This window comes from Ixodes scapularis, unplaced genomic scaffold (assembly GCF_016920785.2).
Source record: "Ixodes scapularis isolate PalLabHiFi unplaced genomic scaffold, ASM1692078v2 PGA_scaffold7__128_contigs__length_106722199, whole genome shotgun sequence".
Lineage (NCBI taxonomy): Eukaryota > Metazoa > Arthropoda > Arachnida > Ixodida > Ixodidae > Ixodes > Ixodes scapularis.
In genome coordinates, this window is record NW_024609882.1 from 67,632,436 (window position 1) to 67,652,399 (window position 19,964).

Consider the following 19,964-nt stretch of genomic DNA (forward strand, 5'->3'; position numbering starts at 1 on the left):
ACATTTCGTTATGTATTATTCTATGTAAATCTTTTAAGCGCTTTACTTTCCTTCGACATGATAACTCAGGCAGTCCAAGCTGCAACGGAAAAACATGCGATTATTTGCCAAATGAATTTTAAATGAACCTTACAGATCTTTTTTTAACCCCCTCAGCTGTTCTATATACGATTCCCAAAGAGCGGCCCATAACATGGCAGCATATAATCTAGTAAATGGACGGATTAAATGTTAACACGCCGTTAGGTTCATTTCAGAAGTGCAGAGTATCACACAGGCTTTCGCAGCGAGCACAGCTTTTTAGGCGCTTTAGCAATGGCCTGCCCAATCTGAAATGTCCTGCTTAAGTTAGTGGTAATCGTAACACCTAGATACTTGTATTCACTGACTGCTGCTAAAGCATTGTAGTTGATAGAGTAGAAGAAAAAAGCGGTACCTTCTTCAGCGTTATTGTCATTTGCAGGCATTTCTTAAAGTTCAACTTTATTTGCCCCCTTTCTAACCACAAAAAGAACAAACAAACTTAAAAGCTATTATCTAGACATTTGTGATCAGAAACGCAAGCTATTTTATAAAACAGTATACAGTCATTTGCGAAAAATCTACATTGTATCGATGGTTTATCTACCATCAGATCATTGACAAAACTTTTAAAAAAGCAATGGTCCAAGTACCGACCCTTGGGGTTCTCCAGATAGAATGGGTATTTTGATAGATTCTGAATTTCCCACAGACATGAACTGTTAACGGTTGATATTGTAAAAGTGTAACCCTTTCGGGGGCAATCATTATCTTGTACCCGCTTCAGCTCAGGCGATAACTTGCGATAGAAAACCCTGTCGATCGCCTTTGTGAAATCTAAGAAAACAGCATCACCTTGACCATCGTTATTAATTACTGTAGAAAAATTTATGAACCGTGTGGACAACTTGTGCCAGTGTCGAGTACGCTCTACGAAACCCGCATTGTTCACCTAATTAAACGCTGTAGATTCTAGAAACGTTATGACGTGTTTGAAAATGAAACGTTCAAGAACTTTACTCTATCTACTCAACAACGACACTCGTCTATGATTACAAGCACTCTTTTTCTCTTTCCTTCTCATATATAGGCACTTGTTTGGCTGCTTTCCAATTTTGTGAACCTTACCCGTTCTTTGAACTAGAAGAGTGAACCACGTAAAGCAACTTGAAATACCATCCGGCACACCTTTTTTAGGAGAGCGTTAGGAATTCCATCCTGGCCACACGACTTCCTAATGCCTAGCCATAGAAGGCTGTCGAGGATCCATTTTGTAGAGGCTACCAAGTCACTGATCCTGGATTATCATAGGTGAATGATCGCAAGACAGAGTTATCTACAGTACACATGGATGAAAATAAAAATATTAAACTCTTAGCAATCCACTGTTCATCGACAAGCGTCCGCCCCGTTATGACTAAGCTCCTTAATTCTTACCCTTTTTTTTTGTGAACCCACGAGGACAACGAGCGCCGTTACGAACTTTGGTGCTGCTTGATTGGTTCTCTATGCGGAGCGCAATTGAGTTCATCTGCTTCTTTCGCAGGGGCTGACGTCAGAAAAACGCCGGGCTCTGATTGGCTCTAATTGACGGGTAGTGGGTAGACCTCAAAGCAAGCTGCCTTGTAGGTTTACCCACTATCCGTCCATCAGAGCCAATCAGAGCTCAGTGTTTTTTTTTTATGTCACTGCAACCAAAAAGAAGCAGACGAACTTAAGCTCCGCACTGGATCGTTGGGTGGGCTGCAGTCGGGATAGAAGTGAAATGGAGTATGGCCGTCCTACTCGTAACTCCTAACGACGCATTAACTTAACATAGACAGCTGGTATAGACGTCGAATAGAAACCTTCCATGATAACAAAAAAAAATGGACTGCAGCTCTGGTGGGCGGGTGCTCTAAATAAATGCGGGAAAAGCGAATAAAACATACCGTAACCTATTTTCGAACTTAGCGAAGGCTTCCTTCCATTGGACCCCAGATCACCGCTAGAAAACCTCTAGATAAATTAAATGCTTAATTTAATTGGGCGTTCCTCTCGGCTTTTTGCGAACGTTTTATGAAGCCCGCGACTGGTCGTTTCGGTGGAAACTAAACGCCTAGCTTAGAACGAAGTGTGCGCCAGGCTGTAGCAATGTCGAGTGCATGACATCACTGACTGATAAGAGTGTCCCGCAACCGACCAAAACGACCACTCGAGACCGCCGGAAGGGTAATATAGATGATAAGATCGGGACTGCGTCCTTGAACTGGGTTACACGAAAAGGAAAAGTGGCGTTTTATTATTGTCGAAAGGCTAAGCGAATTATACTTCGGTTTGATAACGCAACTCTTGCAGCGCCACCGATGAAACGAGCAGAGGAGGCCAATCAAGAAGACGCCTAAAGTGCAGTGTCAAGGCGTGCGCCATCTGCGCGTCCGTGTACGCTCGGCTAAACCAATTCAGTAGGGATGAACCGAAGCATCGTGCTATATTGCAGCATCGACAGCTTTAAACATCAGGGAGGGGAAAGTTCTGAATAGCCAATTATCGCTTCGCAGGCAGTGAGCCAGTAGCGTTCGCCAATCAAAAGGAAAAAAAAAAAAAAAAGATCGTAAAGAAGGACACGTCAAACTGCGTATGCAGCTTCTTTTACTTGATCACTACCATCAATTGTGATGAAAGTTTATTATTTTTTTTAATATTAGTTTTATTACTATTATAATTATTAAATAGTAATAATAATAATAATAATAATATTAATAATAATAATAATAATAATGATAATTGTTGATAACAAAAAGTGTGCTCATTGATCTTTTAGGTTCAATGAAAAAAACAAGTGAAGTACAAAGTCCCTACGGCGCGTTAAAAAAAGGACAAAATGAGGTCTTGCAGTTGGAAAGCCTTCAAGTAGATAAAAGAAAACGTGTGGGCTCCACCAGCATGGTGGGAGAGTGCGCGCTTTACGCCTGGATAATTTTTAGCTTAAAGCCTGCAGACGTTTTCGTGCTCATGTTTATAATCTGTCGGGCTCGGGCAAAACTCAGGCTCATACTGAAAAAAAATGTAAATGTCTGTAAAAAATGTAAAAAATGTAAAAGTGTCTGTTTTTTCTGTTACTTCTGCTCTTCTAAAAAAAACCCAGTCTCAGGGTAATCGACGAAATGGTAAAAATAATCTTTCAAAATTTTCAAAATTATGTTGGGGTCGGGCCGGGCTTCGAAATTCGTGCCCTCGCAGTGCTCTTAGTATGTATTAGTATAATCAGGGGTGGCCAAGCTGCGGCTCGCGAGCCGCGTGCGGCTCTTCGCGTGTTCAAATGCGGCTCGCGGCTCCCTCCCCAACCCCCCCCCCCCTCAAAAAAAACAACAAAAAGACTCCCCTACCTCCCTCTTGGTCACACGAGCACTTCCCAAAAAGAGAAATGGAACGCACTTTCAATCAAAAGACAGGTTGCGGCTTAGTAGTCTTGTGTTACTGCTACCTTACATATAGTTAAACTGTTTTTGACTCGGATAGATTGAAAGTAGTGCCAGTTTCGTTCATTGCTCTGTACAAAAGCCTGCCCCCCCCCCCCCCCCCCCCCCCCTTGCGGCTCTGGCAAGTTTTGTGGTTTTGTTTGCGGCTCTTAGTCCGGGTCAGCCTGGCCACCCCTGAGACATATAATAACTAGGGTTCCGTGTTTTTGGTTAAAACCAAAAAAAAAAAAAAAAAGAAACTTCGTAAAACATTTGTTTGTAAAATTTTGCCCAATTCGGATTTATCTTCTGTACCAAGATTTTGCTATCCACACACCGGCGAAACAAGCGTATATCTTCGTACCACCACCACACGCTGTGTCAGTGCTTGGAGGCATAGAAGAAGAATTTTCCTTTTTTTGAAATGCGCACGACGAACAATATAATTGTAAGAGATCCGTGGAAATGTGCATGATTGATAAGTTGATTCCATACACAGTGCCAAAGACGCTTATATTGGCGAAGAACGCTTCCAGTACGATGGTGCTCCATGGTGATCATGGCGTGACTGGTTTAGAACGACCCTCTGAAAGCTTCGAACATTTGAATGAACCGAAATGGCGATTTCCATGGCAATGCAGACAGATTAGCCAATCGCTTTGCGAGGTTTTGGTCGTCTGTATGTTTGTCTCTCTTTGTGTATGGCTAGCAGGTAGGGAAGCCAATGGCACTATTTCCCCAGGACGCAGTGTCTTTCGGTGCTTGGGTAATTGAGAAAAATGTCTATTCGCTTTTGAGTTGAGGATTAAAGCTGAGGAATAATTTAAACAATTATTTCGTAGTCCCTTTAAAAGTAAAGTAAGCCAGATGTCGGGGGCACGCAAACTGTTTCAACGCATCGGCATGCGTTGTTTCTTTTTGGCGGATAAGATTGCGACACCACAGTAACGGAAGCACTGGATATCGCAACAAGGATCACATGCTGGGAACTAAAACTATACCGTTCTTTTCGCGCACTATATTTACCGAGGTAGTAGAGAGTGGTCTCTTAACTAATGCCCTATTTTCACAGTCCTCAAAATCATGAGCTGTCTGCAATACGCTGACAATTTGAACTCTGCGACTGACCAACATCGCCAGCGCCCACCAACACTACTCGACTAAATAACTCCGTTTCACAGTATACGACGTCAGGGCGCAGCCGACGATACCACTCTAAAAAAAAGTCCGTGCGTCTACTTTCCCGCACAACACTTAGAGAGCCAATCACCGAACCTTAAGGAGGCAGCACAGCGAATGACGATGCCCAAAGTAGTCGCAAGAGCTTTTTTTAGAGTGATATACGACGGAGCCACGCAAGTAGCGCCAAAAGTGGATTGTCACGAGGCTCCTTGTTCCAAATTTCGAATCACCGGCAAAAACAAGTTATGTACAGTGAATACGCCGTGATTCTGCACTTCAGCCTCTATAATAAAGCATTTGAACTTGGAATATTCGAGAAAATATAGGTGAGGCAAAGCAAGAATGTTCGACCATCGCGGATTTTTTCGTAAACAGCTTCGAGCGGCGTGAAGAGATCAAAATGATGTTTTACCGCATTCCAGAAGTGACGACATTCAAGGTGGCTGCGCCCTTGCGGAAAAGGTGTATAGTAGCATCGGCTGCGCTCGTCCCAAATCGCAAGAAGAGCCAGCATTTTTTTCTTCTTTAGTCGCCCATAAAGAGCGTTTGCGAAGGTTTCATATTTCCGAGCGGACGCGCATTCTGACACCTCACGCCATAAAAGCGAGGAGAGATATTTCCCCGTCGCTTGGGTGAGGATAAACGTGGGCGTCGTAACCGCGACGAACGCGAAGGTACGACGCTGGCGACTCCTCGCTCAGCGGATATCCCAGGAAACGACCTCCGGATGAGTCGTGCCCATTTACGCGGACGATTTCTTTTTTATTTTTGACCGCGGTCCGAGGATTTAGACGAGAGTTCTGAAGATCCCGAAGCCTGCGAGGGCCGATTCACACATTAGCGTACGAGTGCTCTCGACTGCGACAGTGGGCGCTTACGAGAGAACACTATAGAGAGGCTGTATTACAGAGATCGTCCAACTGCTCAATCGTGGTCACGTGATTTATGGGCCGCGTTTGCAATACCAGCTGCGAGGAGGTGCCAAAAGCGATGGTCGTCTGCGAACGTTTCCGCCTTTCCACCTGCTTTCCTCCTTGCCGCGTGATAACGCAGCGCACTTTCGATCTGCGCGTATAAGGCAACTCGCTTAGCTAATCCGCCTTAGCATAAAATTCAGAAAATGAGGCATTGGAAAGTGAGACAACCACGCTGGATCTGTACTAATACCTCGAAATTCTAACACTGTACATGGATACCCAGCAGACATACAGGGTCTGCATGCACTGCTATTGAGGAACAAGGAAGCTCTCTTGAGATAAAAAGAAAAAAAAATCCAGCGCCTTGGACACTGTTCGGACTAACGCTCGAAAGAGTTTGGAAGTCTGTTAAACGCACACCTCCCGATCAAGCCGATTTTACTTCCGGTGGCTTCATACCTGTTTGCTGAATACATCATCCAGCCGTTTAGAGGAGATCAGTGGTATAATTCCTCTGCATCTATCCGCCAAAACTGCGCAGACTGCGACCACCAATCAGGCTGCGGTTGGTAATAATATTATTTTCGGAATAGTCTTTCCTCTCGCATAAACATTTATTTACTCGGGACATAAGCAAGGCTTGCGTGCTCGCCAACTCCAAATATTGGAGCCTTTACTAAGCGCCCTGAATTTATCCAAATGCTCCCTAATAGGCGCGCCGTTTCTTGAACCTTATCTGACTATACGCAAAGCGAGAAAAATAATTGTTTAGGGCAGGTAGTGTTGCTTAAGTAAGTATTGGTAGAACATTTAGAAGTGCCTCAGCTCATAATGCCGTAAGAGTTTTTTTTTTTTTTTTTTTTTTTTGCGTAGTGTCATAAACAACACTGTTAAGATTTTGTCAGGATACATGTTATAATAGTGGAATGAAGCAAAAAACAAATGGTGAGTAGTGTTACGCCGTTGAAACTGCGTGCTCACAGCAGGTTGTGACTCGAATGATGGATTAGTTTGGTGTCACTTGTCTAGAAACCTCGCGGGAAACAAGGATGAACGCAGTTCTGCGTTTTTCAAAGACTGCACGCTTCAACGCGCCTTTTGATGTATCGACATCTTGATTTTGTTCATACCAAACTGTATGAACTGAACAAAGTAACTGCTATACTACTTTTACATTTGTATCATAGGGAAGATTATTCTGAAACCTGCCTGTCTACTCGTAAAACATGAGTGATCATACTTGGAGGAGAAGAAACACTGGTTTGAAGGACATGCGTTCAGTGTTTTTATGCATTATCAAAGCCCCACATAGACTAAAGATTGACGGGGCTTTAAAAACATTTACAAAAGCGATATCAGAATCGCGTCTTTAAAATCAAAAGAATCCCTCATCTAGTGTATTCTAAATATGCCAGTGGAATATTTCAAGACGCCCCCTAGTTACTGGTATCTGCAGGTAGTAAAAATGTTTAATAAAGGTCTCTCTTTTTTTGCGTTTTACGTAGCTTATGGTATAATAAATTAATAGTGTCACTTTGGTCGACTGTCCAAAAAGAAACTCGGATTGTCACTTAAATCCATGCGTTTTATTTTTAACTGTGTATTAGGACCTCAATTGTTTGTAATCAAGGAACTTATTTCGGTGTAAGTGATAGCTTTCAGATCGCATGGCAGCTGTTAAGTTTACTGTACCCGGTTTATTCTCTACTGCCAGAAGTTTGTTCTGCGGAAAACAATTATACGTTGATTGCGCGTGACAAGAACAACCCAGAATGGACAGAGAACAAAAAGATGAGACGCCTTCCAGAGTTTGTTGTCATCGCTTTTCGTGGTGTCTTAGTTTAATTTATGCATAGTTATGCAACTGATTTCATTGAAAATGATTCACAGAGTATTTATCTATAATAATGAAATAAACTAGCATATATTTTATCGTGAATGTTTCAAAGGCACATAAAAGTTTAAAAAAAACTGTGAAACCCTATTACAAGATCGAAGTGCTACGGCGTAGACACTTTAAGTACATGGGTAACAAAAATGATCTTATTGATATACATTTTAATATTAATGTGTATTTGAAGCGGAAATACTAACTAAGAACAAATACCACATCACTTCATCAAATACAACAATTTAGAACGTTGTCGTTAATTCATGACATCTCTTTAATGTTGGCAATGCGCCTCGGTTTACAATTTTTAACACTACAGAAATATGTATGTCCCATATATTCTCCTTAATGATTTTTTTTTCTTTGAGAGCTAAGTCAGTGTAAACAGGCATGAAACCACAAGCTTATCTTCCCTGTGAAAATTTAATTAGTTTCTCTAGAATGTTAATACCTAACGTCACTAAAATCAATTTTGAGAATGCTAAAATAAAACGATGTGCAATGTACCTTACGCGTGCTTTGGACCATCTACATATGGGGAGTCTCTATATACATTCCGCATACTAATGGACGTATGTGTATTCAGACATTTTTCGAAACCTTAGACGTATACTACAAGGAAATATTGATTTGGCAAGTTCTGTTAAGTGCTGTTAAATAAAAATTAAAAACACTCGGCACTTTCTTGCCGTATTCCAACAACAGCACGTGCCTTCATTGCAATGTTCCCTTTAGAATAATGGGTAAATATGACGTTGCCTTCAGCATGTGTCGTTCTATTCATTATGTAACCCAAGAAAGACTCAAAAGGCATGGCACTTGCTCACGTATCGATGCTTCCGGGTGCATTCATATTAACTTGATCTTGGAATTCGGTCATCTCCACCTCCAACCAAAAACTATACGAAACAGGCCTCTTTCTCCCCCTCACCTTTCTTTTGCACCTGCATCGAGATCGGCAGATAGCCCGCCTCTCAGGAACACCGCAGGGTAGATGGATCCTGGAGCAGGCAGGACTTTCCCCCATAGACCTTCCCTTACATATACCTACCCCAGCCCTACCGTTAAATCTGCGCTTCGCCCCTGTGCCTCGCCGCATGTCCCCGGGCCTCAACGACGGTCGCAGGAGGGCGCAAGCTATCCATCACAATCCCCCCTTTCAGACACACACCATAGCATATTCTGATGCATCTATCTCCAACACAGGAGATACGGGAGCTGGGGCATATGCAATCTATACACCACAATCCCCAACCGCCACAGTTCACACCTGCGGTTCATATAGCAACCCTCCAAATATCATCACACTAGAAATAGTTCCCATTATACATGCTATCCAAACCTTCTCCAAACTACCTCTTACACCAGCTTGTACAATCTATACGGACTCCCAGGCAGCCACACGCGCTCTGCAGCAACGCAAAATCGCGCCAGATCTAAGATCGGTCCTCGATGAAGCTCTACGTGCACTAAACCCATCCTCTGTCACCGTTCGGTGGGTCCCTGGTCACAGCGGAATCACAGGTAATGAGTTGGTTCATCAACTCGCTCGCGAAATGCAAAACCGAGCGCCTGTGATCGCGTGGCCTAGCCCCCCGACCAGTGACGATGCCTTAATCTACAAACGCTCAATCAATTTCTATTACAAGCAGCTCCGTAACTCTCAACAGCGACTACCTCGACCCCACCCCAACCTCAATGTGGCACAAAGTCACGTCCTCCGAAAAATCCAAACGAACACCGTTCTTACTCCCGCTAGGCTTTTTCTTCTTCGACGTCGTTCTGATCCTTCATGCCCTAACTGCCCCTCCCCATACGCCAACCTGGAACATTGTCTCCTACAGTGCCCTAATGCACTATCCACACCGTTCCTCCCTAACCCCCCTCCTCTTTCCTGGAGTGCTTGGCTGGCGTCAGACGAACCGGATGACCAAATGGCCTTGGTGTTACAAGCCATGGATGTTTTGAACACTTAATTTGTGCTCAATATTAAAGTGCATTCTCTCTGGAATTCGGTCACTCTTGCGGAGGTTGGATAGGATATGAGTGGCCTTTGGTGATAGTACCTGTATTTGGCAAACTTCGTAATTAAAAGACTATATTTCTAGTAATCTACTTATGTGCCGACTCATTTTGGTTTGAACGTATTTAAGATACCCAGGAACCAGTAGAGCTTTTTCGTTCGGTAGCCAAAACTAACACAGTGTCAGCTTTAGAGATTTATCTAATGTAAAAGGAAAAAGAAAAAAAAGAAACCACACATTACCTCCGCTGAGTTACGAAGGGGCAATCGTCAGGCTGTTTGAAGACCAAACCAGTTCGCATTTCCGTACTACGTACTTAGGTTACTTTTAACTTATTCAGCTCTGTTTGTTTTATATATCCTGGCTTTTTAGAATAAGACTTGTTTTGGGGACGAAAGGCCTTAAGGCCCGTTCACACTCTTGCGACCGAGTAAGACCGAAAGAGACCAGACTGGTTTCTAAGCCTCTTACGACGTCTTAGGACCAGCTCCGCTGCAGCGCATCCGGTCCTAAGACGTCGCAAGAGGCTTAAAAACCAGTCTGGTCTCTCTCGGTCGTACTCGGTCACATATATGTGAACGGCGCTTTATCCTTGTAATAAGACTTGTTTGGCCCGAAATGCCTCAACCGAACTGAGAAAAACTAATCTGACAAAAAACAAATGCGCTGCTTTTGAACAATTTAAGCTGATCTGTTAACAAACAGGTGATGAACTTACCTGTAACGTCAGACACCGAAGAAGGTAGTCGGAACCTTGCAGGTAAGCCCCCCGTCGAGCGTATCCGGCAGTCAGCTGAACCAACTGACCGACTCTCTTTTTGTAGGACGCTTATCGCAAAAAGGCGCGCAGAAACTCGCGTCCGTGCTGCTATCAGCACGCGAGAAAGACTGAAGCAGCAGCAACCCACGCATATGTGCCGCACGTACGGAGAGGTAGGTCTTTGTGACGTCACCACTGTCGACTCACGGCGAAAGGGCGAGGGCCGCGGCTGCCCGGCCTCCTGTTCTTTGTTTTCCTTTCTCATCTCCGAGCACCCTAGTGACGGCTCGACGCTGGAGCACGCAGCGCTCTAGCGTCGAGCCGTGGAGTAAGGGGCCTGTGCTTGTTCCACTAGCCTGGATAGACCAAAAGAAAGGAAATATTTTTTGACGCTTGGGTTTCGACATTGTAAGGTTGGTCTGTTTTTGAGGTACGGCGACATGGGTTTACGCTTTAGATGAGAAATTTAGCCAGTGCAGCACGACTGTTAGGCAAACGCAACGAGGCGAGGCTCCAGTCTTTGACGTCCCAGAGAATTTTCGGTTCATACTAAATTTTTATTTAAACATGTACAGGCTGTATAAGTTGTACGCCGGCGTAACCCTATTGAACACCAGTTCAAACTGGTACCAGTTTCAAACTTGGTTATTGCTCCAGTTTGACCAGTTTCATAATGGTTGAACTGGTCAAGGTGGTTTGAACTGATCACACTCGTTGACTGGTCATGGTGGTTCAACTGGTCATACTGGTTGACTGGTCATGATGGTTGAATTAGTCGTGGTGGTTGAACTGGTCAGGGTAGTTGAAGTGGTCACACTGGTTGACTTGTCACGCTAGTTCGACAAAAAATATTTTCATTTGTTCACGCCACCACTGCGCTTCGGAAATCTTTATTATACACAAATGTAGACACAATACGCCTACTACAAGCATCAGCTGAAGAAACATTGAGCGTATACACATACACGGCACATATAAACATCAGTACAACAGCACACTTACCCAATCACTACTTCCGAGCTTTCCGTTTCCGTCTTTTTTACTGGTTGTTTTGAACGTACGGAATTTCTCGGTGACCGCCTAAGATATAAAAAATATTCCCAGCAAGTTGATTTTTTTCCAGCAATGTCATACCTCTGAGAGTATTTTGAACGGCTCAGGAGATGAATCTCTTAGTAAAAAATAAACGCTCGATCATGCCGTAAATATTTGAAAGCCCGTCAGTATGAACCAACTAACCCACATCGCCACCCTTAATAAATAAAAAAAGCCAATTCGCACACTTCTACAAATAAAGTGAGAAAGAGGGTTCAATCTGGTAACCAGTTGGACCCAGTAGGCTAATCTGGTGACCAGTTTGGTCAAGCTGGTTACCAGTTGGACCAGTGCGGTCAGTCTACTGACCAGTCTGGCGTGTGGTGACCAGTTCGGCCAATCTGGTGACCAGTTCAGCCAATCTGGTGACCAGTTATACCAATGTGGTTACCAGTTAGGCCAGTCTGGCTACCAGTTGCATCAGTCTAATTTCCTGTTAGACCAGTGTGACAAGTCCAAATACCAGTTTGACCAGCCCGAATACCAGTATGACCACTTAGATTTTCAAACCGGTCTTTCCAGTAGGGAAATGCTGTAATACAATAAAAATATAATCCCACAAAAATATTTAAACTTGAAAAAATGCACGTAGCACGCAGGCCACACAGCCTTTCATTTAAGATGGATCACTTGACAGCAGTGGAGTTTAGACTCCTAATCAGGGGAATCGAGTGGTGAGGGATAGTACAACCCAAATTCCGCTTACCACAAAGAAACGTGAGTGTCATCGCCTCAGGAAGTCCTGCTCCACGAGCTCCAACAGCTCGTTCTCTAGGTGGTCGGTCAACCGTTCCCGCAGCGTTCTGAGCTATGGAACAGGAGCCTAAACCGCCGGTGCTGAACCATAGCTCAATTCGTGTGTTTCCAGATAACTTGTCGCGTTAGGGCCAGCAGGAGTCTGGTGAAGCGATGGCGCTCACTTCCTCGTGTGCGAAAACGCACGCTGAAAGCGTGTGCCTGTGTGCTCCGCGCCAAGTATTGGGGTGACATCTCAGCGACACAAAGCGCTTTACAGACCCTCTGTACGGGCGACTCAAAGACACTGACGTCGGGTAACTCTTGAGTTACCCGGCGTTGCATCGCGACTGTCAGCGTTGGCCGGGTGCTGACGATTCGTTAGTAATTGGAAATGCGACGTTGGTTTGTGGAGGAATAAAATAATGTTTATTATACTGGATTAACTTTGATTGCATGTAGAGGTCTCTTTTGCGTGCCTTACGTGGCATGCATCAGGTCGTTCTTGTCCAGAGCGGTTTTTTCTCAGGCAGGCGAGAGCAGTTTCTTGTTTCCAGGCAGGTGCTTTGGGCAAGGTTCAGTTCTCGCGCTCGCGAAGCGACACGTCTTCGAAGATATACTACACCTCCTCCCCAGGCCAGACAAACAAGCAGACAAACACTCTGGATCTAGCTAGCACGATAATCGAGGCGTGATGCGGCATGGGGCTCTCGGCTGCAGGACACAGATTTCTGAGCCCCCGGGGTACGAGGGTACGGCGCAGGTGCCCCACCAAATATAAAACAAGACTGCACCCTACATAGTTAGTATCCTTCAAAAGGTTTAAAATACACCTTAGGGCCAGGAACTGTGAGAAAGTGGCCAAACACGGCATACTTCAGCCGCCGTCAGAACGCTGCAGGCGAAGCTCCGGTCTGGCTATGAGTTCTGTCTTTCGGTCAAAAAAAAAAAGATAAAAACAAGGGACGTCAACCAACGCACCACAGCTGGGGGCGGGAGAGCCATCCTAACCGCGCACCACAACTTAAAGCATATAACCAACTTGATCAGAAATGACTTCTCACTGAACGAAAGCTCAAAACCAAAAGCGACTTGTACGCAGCTCCTGGCGTGGCTGAATATCTCTTCCCCAGCAAGGGCCGCAACCCCGCCTTGATCAAGAGGCACCGCCACCACCCGTACAGTTGAAACAAAGGGAATAACATTTAAAAAGGCAAATGGAAAAGAACCAAAGCGCGGTGCCTTACTCTTGGCATAGTGAAGTTGAGCCCCAGATAGTGCGAAATAGCTTGAGAAAATTTTCTAAACCGCCAAAAAAACTATCAGGATCACGTAAAAACAGACACATCATTGGCGTAGGCGAAAACAAATACTGCACCAAGCCCTGGAAGCGGAAATTCCCTAACTCTCTCACTGTCGTAAATTATTCGCAACAATGGATCCAGACTTATGACAAAAAGGAGCGGCGACAAGGGGCAACCTTGTCGCACGCCCAGCGTAGCAGAAAAAGCATCAGTCAGACGACCCTTAACAATAAGCTCGCAAGACATGTCGTGATACAAACTTTCAAGTGAGCCTATGAAATTATCAGAGAAACCAAAGGCAGTTAAAACTTAATGGAGATAAGGATGCTCAATCCGATCAGAAGCTTTTGATTGATCGAAAAATATAAAGGCTCCGTTTATTTGTCGCAGCAAAGAATACGCGAACAAGTCTCGCGTCAACGACAGAAAAGAAAAAATGATTACTGGCAGAATATTGCGAAGCCTTTTACCTAAAATGTCGAGAGGATTTTATAATCTGCATTTAGTAAAGTGATGGGACACCAAGTCCGAGGATCAGACCGCCGGCCGGAATCCTGATTAATGACTCTGCCCTTCTTGAAAGACGCGGGCACAAAACCAGTACTCAAAAAAGTGTTAAAAAAGCCATGAAACGATTTTCCTACTCTCACTAAATATTATACTTCGAATCACTCCCTAACGTTAAATACTGAATAAACTTGCCTTAGTTTTTCTTTCGAGGCAATGGCAGTCGCCAAGAAAATTCAAGAAATATGAGCATCGTTCATCCCCTCAACTCGGAGCCAGAACAAGCGGCCACGTGGCCTGTTGCCTATCCTATGCCGCCAACGTTAATCATAGCCTCGAGCTGAAGCTGGAAAAGTAGAAAACGCGTGCCGAGCTCCAGGCATCGTTACAGTTCGACCATAATTATCACCGCAGTGGTCGGACACGATTCACCACCTGAGTGTCCGCCGAGGCATTGATTGTTACGAGCCGAAGTCAAGTGCTCACGGAGTTCTCATGTCCAATCCATGAGCCGTCCTCGACTGTGGTAAGGCGGGTTTCGATCCCACAATTACGTTCAATTCCCACCCCTGCCCGTTTCGATCTGGATGAGCATTACCGGCGTGCAGTCGTGTATCACTACTGCATGGTGCACGTTACAGACCTCAGGCTAGCAGTTGTACGGCATTGACTAAATTGCACATCTACATCTGAAAGACAAGTCGCTTGTTGAAGGCAGACTAAATTCAAGGCTGTATAACCATGCCCACAACCAATTTTGTTTCCAACATTACGTAATGAAGGTTTGCGAATGCAATACTAAAAGAAATAGTCCCCTTTTATCCTTGCAATTTTACTACGAAAAAAGTGGAAGCCGTTTACAACTCCCTGTAACACCGAATTAGAGCGCAGCTCTTGAGGAGGAGGAGGAGGGAAGGGTACTGAGGGTCACGTGTTCTCGGGGGGTCACGTGACCTTGGGAATCACGTGACCCTCCCCCCGAGGTCACGTCACCTTGGTGGGGTCACGTGACCTCGGGGAAGGAGGTCCACGTGGGAGGTGACGTGACCCCCCCCCCCCGAGGTCACGTGACCTCGGGGAGGTGGGTCACGTGACCTGGGGGTGTCAGGTGACCCTGGGAGGAAGGGAGGTCGCGTGACCTGGGGGGGTCACGTGACCCCCCAGAGAAATTTTTTGCGCTAGATTCAGCGGGGAAATTTTTCCGCTAGATTTAGCGGGGAAATTTTTCCGCTAAATCTAGCGGGGAAATTTTTCCGCTAGATATCGCGGGGAAACTTTTGCGCTAGATTTAGCGGGGAAATTTTTTCGCTAGATTTAGCGGGGAACTTTTTCCGCTAGATTTAGCGGGGATATTTTTCTGCTAAATTTAGCGGGGAAATTTTTCCGCTATATTTAGCGGGGAAATTTTCCCGCTAGATTTAGCGGGGAAATTGTTCCGCTAGATTTAGCGAGAAAATTTTTCCGCTATATTTAGCGGGGAAATTTACCCATAATGCACCGCGCGGTTAAGCCGACGCCGTCGCCGACGGCGACGCCGCTCAAGCCGGAAATAGGCGTCTAAGAGCTGCGCTGTAACCCTTTGATGCCCAGCGTTGCTCAGGAGCAACAACTCAAACACGATTTTTTTTTCTCCCCCGAAACGCGCAAATCTATGCAATTATCGCCATCTGCCGCAAGGCTGAGGCGACCCGAGTCTCTAGATATAAAATCAGAGGGCGGCACTTGTCCCCTTTCACTTGTCTGCTACACGTGTGTGGACCGGCGAGCGACCTCGTCCCGCCACTGTACCAGGTGAGTGAACTTCGATGAAAACAACTGCAGGATGTGATAATGCAACAAATCCTTGATTGAAGTCTCGTACTGAATGACTAAAAAAGACGTATGTGCAGTGAAAATGAACTTACATTTTGTGAGAACTCAGTATTAGCCTGACAACCGTGATGTTGCCCAGGAGCAACATCGGGCATATGTGGGTAGCATTGGCATTGGAAACGAAAAATCGCTGGCGTATCTGTTAGAGGTTACCCGCGGCTAAAATCTTTAAATATGAATGTCATTTATGGTAATTGATTTTTGCACAAAGAATTAAAAATATATATAAATGGTTGTCTCTAGATGGAAAGATCCAGACCACGTAGACAACTGACGGATGATGAGATCCAAGAAATAATTTTCCTTCCGGATGGAGATATATCGGATATCGATTTCGACAGCGACCCTGACGACCTTGAGTATGATCCAAGGCAAGATCGCAGGTTTCTTGAAACCTGCCCCCTTGAAATTGCGACCAACCTTCGCGACCTCGAGGAGCCACAAGTTCAGAGCAACGACGTGCCGAGCGGATGTTCTGAAATGTCGGCGCATACTTCTGCTACTTCTGGACAGAAGAATACAACGAGGGAAGCCAGTCTTGGCGACCACAAGGCACCACATGTCAAAAGCAACTATACATCAAGCGGTCTGTCAGGAGAGCTACCGCACAAACCTTCCGCTAATTCAAGTAACGGGAAGAAAACGAAACAAAAAAAGTTTTCAAGGATTTGGAAAAAGAAGGACTTGGCTATTGAGGATTGCAGCTGGAAAGTCAAACTGTCAGAAACGCCCGAAGATGTGCTCAGTCCATTTGAGTACTTTTCTTCGTTTTTTGACAATGAAATGATAGACGCGCTTCGCTATCAAGCAAATCTGTATTCGACACAAAGAAATGGCAACTGCATCAGTGTGACTCATGAAGAGATGCGAAAGTATCTGTCAATCTTGGTCATCTCGGGAATAGTCCGCATGCCACATTTCCGGATGTTCTGGCAGTCTGGAACGCGTTTTGCGCCGGTAGCGGATTTGATGTCGAGGAACCGATTCGAGGCAATTCATCAGTGCCTGCACATGAATGACAACCTCCAGGCGCTGCCACAAGGCACAGACAGTTACGACTGCCTTTTCAAAGTGCGCCCGCTACTCGATGAGCTGAGAAAAAACATGAGCAAGGTGGCCCCAGATGAACGACAAAATATTGATGAGCAGATCATCCCCTTCAAGGGGAGATCGCACCTCAAGCAATATCTCAAGTCAAAACCCCACAAGTGGGGATACAAAGTATTCACGAGAGCGAGTTCTTCTGGAATCATGCACGACTTAATAATCTACGAAGGAAAAGGAACAGCTTCGGATAATGGGTTCGGCATCTCGGGGGATATCGTCATCGATCTGGCGAAAACTTTGCCACAACACGTAAACCACAAGTTGTTCTTTGACAACTGGTTTACCAGTCTTCGCCTCGTCGATGAACTGAAGACTAAAGGGTTCCATTGCATAGGGACCGTGAGAGCAGACCGAACAGAAAAATGTCCTCTTTCTTCTGACGCCGCCCTGAAAGCGCAGGGAAGAGGCTCTGTGGACTTCCGAATGGATGAAAAAACGGAGAACGAAGTGATAAAGTGGTTTGACAACAATTGCGTGACACTAGTGTCCAGTTATGCTGGAGTCCACCCAACCGACACGTGCAAGCGGTGGAACAGCAAAGACAAATGCATGGTTGACGTCTTACGCCCTCTTGCTGTCAAGGAGTATAACACTTTTATGGGCGGCGTCGACTTGGCAGACATGCTCATTGAGCTGTACCGCACAGATCACAAATTAAAAAAGTGGTACATACGCATATTCTATTGGATCATTGACGTGTCTATTGTAAATGGTTGATTACTGTACAAGCGACGCTGCACGCAACTCTGGATAAAAAGAAGGCTCTCTCTGCTCGCTTTCCGTGCTCAAATCGCACAAGCCCTGGCACACGTGAAGGCCAAGCCTTTGAAGAGAAGGTCAGACACAGTGGAAAATGAAAACGCACCTCCAAGCAAGATCGCTCGGCCACTAAAGCCAAGACCGTCAGATGATGTGAGGTATAATGGAACGCACCACTGGCCTCAGTACACTGAAAAGAATAGCAGGTGCAAATACTGCAAAACTGGTTACACGTTCCTGTACTGTGCAAAATGCGAGATGCACCTGTGCCTTCTCCCAAGTCGCAACTGTTTTCACTCATTTCACGTGAAGTAGTGCCGCAGATGCCCAACGTTGCTCAGGAGCAACATCTCATTATGTGTTCACAAATAAAGGTAATTTTTTTCTGAGACCAGGTTTTTGTTTTTTTGTCTGTTCTAAATCTGTACCAAAGTTTGTAGGTGTGCAGGACTTAAAGTAAAGTTTTGGGCATCAAAGGGTCTAAAAGGAGCTTCTGAATTAGTGGCGGTCTGTGCGAGTATACCTGGGCCAGACTAGGACCAGTACGCTTCTGAAATGTCATGAACATTCCAACCCGACATCGTTTCATGACCCGTTTTAATAACATTAATTGAATTTGAATTGGTTTTATTTAGACGCTAGGTCTAGGGTTATGGGGGCAAAAGTCAGATTATCTGTGCCTGACGTGGCCCTATCACCCGTCTACAATGCTCAGCAGGCAAAAACAAAAACAGGAAACATTAAAGTACAAGATACAATAGCACATCAACAACAATCAACGCAGCATATTTTGTACAGAGCTTATACAATTGTTAGTGCACTTTTAACACTTTGTAAATAAATGAACCAGATAATACATCTCATACGCAATGAAAGTACAATCTAAAAGTATGTACTCAATGTGACATGACAGAAGGTACCGCTTTATACTAATTTTAAAGCTGCGTTTTGATGCACAATCTGAGATTATTTGCCTAACGGTTGGATGTTTATTTAAAAAAATCAGGTATCAAGTATGCTAATTGGGGATGTCAATAAGTCGTCCTAGACCAAGGTACTCTATAGGAGCCGTGTCGAAGATTGTATCGTGTATTACTAGGAAGAAGTACGCCGAAAAAACGGGCGGGAACACTCATTATTTCGTTTTAGATATGCATTGAAAGTTTAAGAAGGAATAGCTGATTAATGGAAGTAAACAGTGTTTAAAAAAGAACTGTGCTGTGTGCTCAGTAAGCTGAAGGTTTCCTATACAACGTATTGCTTTTTCTTTTTTTGCAAAAGGAGAAGCTTATTAATATTTATTTTAGTTGTTGAACTCCAAACTAATAAACAGTAATGGAGATGAGAGTACGCCAAAGTATAGTACAACTGACGTTTTAACCAGCATGAAAAAAGCAATCTAATTTTTTTATAAAATACCAATATATATCGAGATGCTTGCATGCATTTTATTTATATGAGGTGTTCAGCTGCTTACATTTTCTTCAAAAAGAACTCCGAAAACTTTATAAACGTTGACATGCTCGATCACAGAGTCTTGGAATTTTAAAAGAATTTCACAATCGTCAAGTGTGCTTCGTGGCTTAAAAACTATATGTTTCGTTTTCGTAACATTTAACTGAAGTTGATTAAAGACAAGCCAGTCCGATAACTCGTTGAGCCACGTGTTAGCAGTAATTTCTAGATCACGTAAAAATGGACCAGAAAAAAAATAAGCTTGTATCATCGGCATACAAAACTATTTCAGGAGTGTTTGGTATATGTACAATATCATTAATATAAATAAAAAAATAAAAAACATAAATGAAAGTCGTTCACAACTTTCTGTAAAGCCGAATTAGAGCGTAGCACTTGAGGAGGAGGGGAGGGTACTGAGGGTAATATACACCCCTCCTCCTTATCCGTACCCTCTCCTTTTCCCTTCTCATCTCCTCCACCTCCCTCCTCCACCTCCCTCCTCCTCCTCCCCTCCCCCTCGTCCTTCTCCTTTCTCCTCCTTCCCCTCCCCTCCCCCTCGTACTCCTCCCCATACTCCTCCCCTCCCCCTCCTATCCGACCCCTGTGCAACCCCATGCGAAATTAGTTCTGGCTTGGACCGGTATCCATTAAAACACGTATATTGTGACCGACAAGATAAGTAACTACGTACCAAATCTAAAGCAACACCTCGAATTCCATAAAACGGTAGTTTATAAAACAATATATCATGCCTACAGGAATCAAACACTTTTCTAAAGCCTAGAAATATTCCAGGGGTAAACAGTTTATTTTCAAAATTATTGATTAATTTTTCCATGATACTAAGTAGCGCCATTTCTGTTGACTTTTTTTTCTTGAAAACCGTATTGGC

General features: G+C 44.4%; 1 protein-coding gene across 1 annotated transcript; it reads left to right on the forward strand.

Moving 5' to 3' along the window:
• The first annotated feature begins 16,531 nt into the window (after positions 1-16,531).
• LOC121833157 (piggyBac transposable element-derived protein 3-like) lies at positions 16,532-17,572 on the forward strand. The gene has a single exon (XM_042286266.1). The coding sequence runs from the start codon at positions 16,532-16,534 to the stop codon at positions 17,570-17,572; it is 1,041 nt and encodes a 346-aa protein (XP_042142200.1).
• The last annotated feature ends 2,392 nt before the right edge of the window (positions 17,573-19,964 follow it).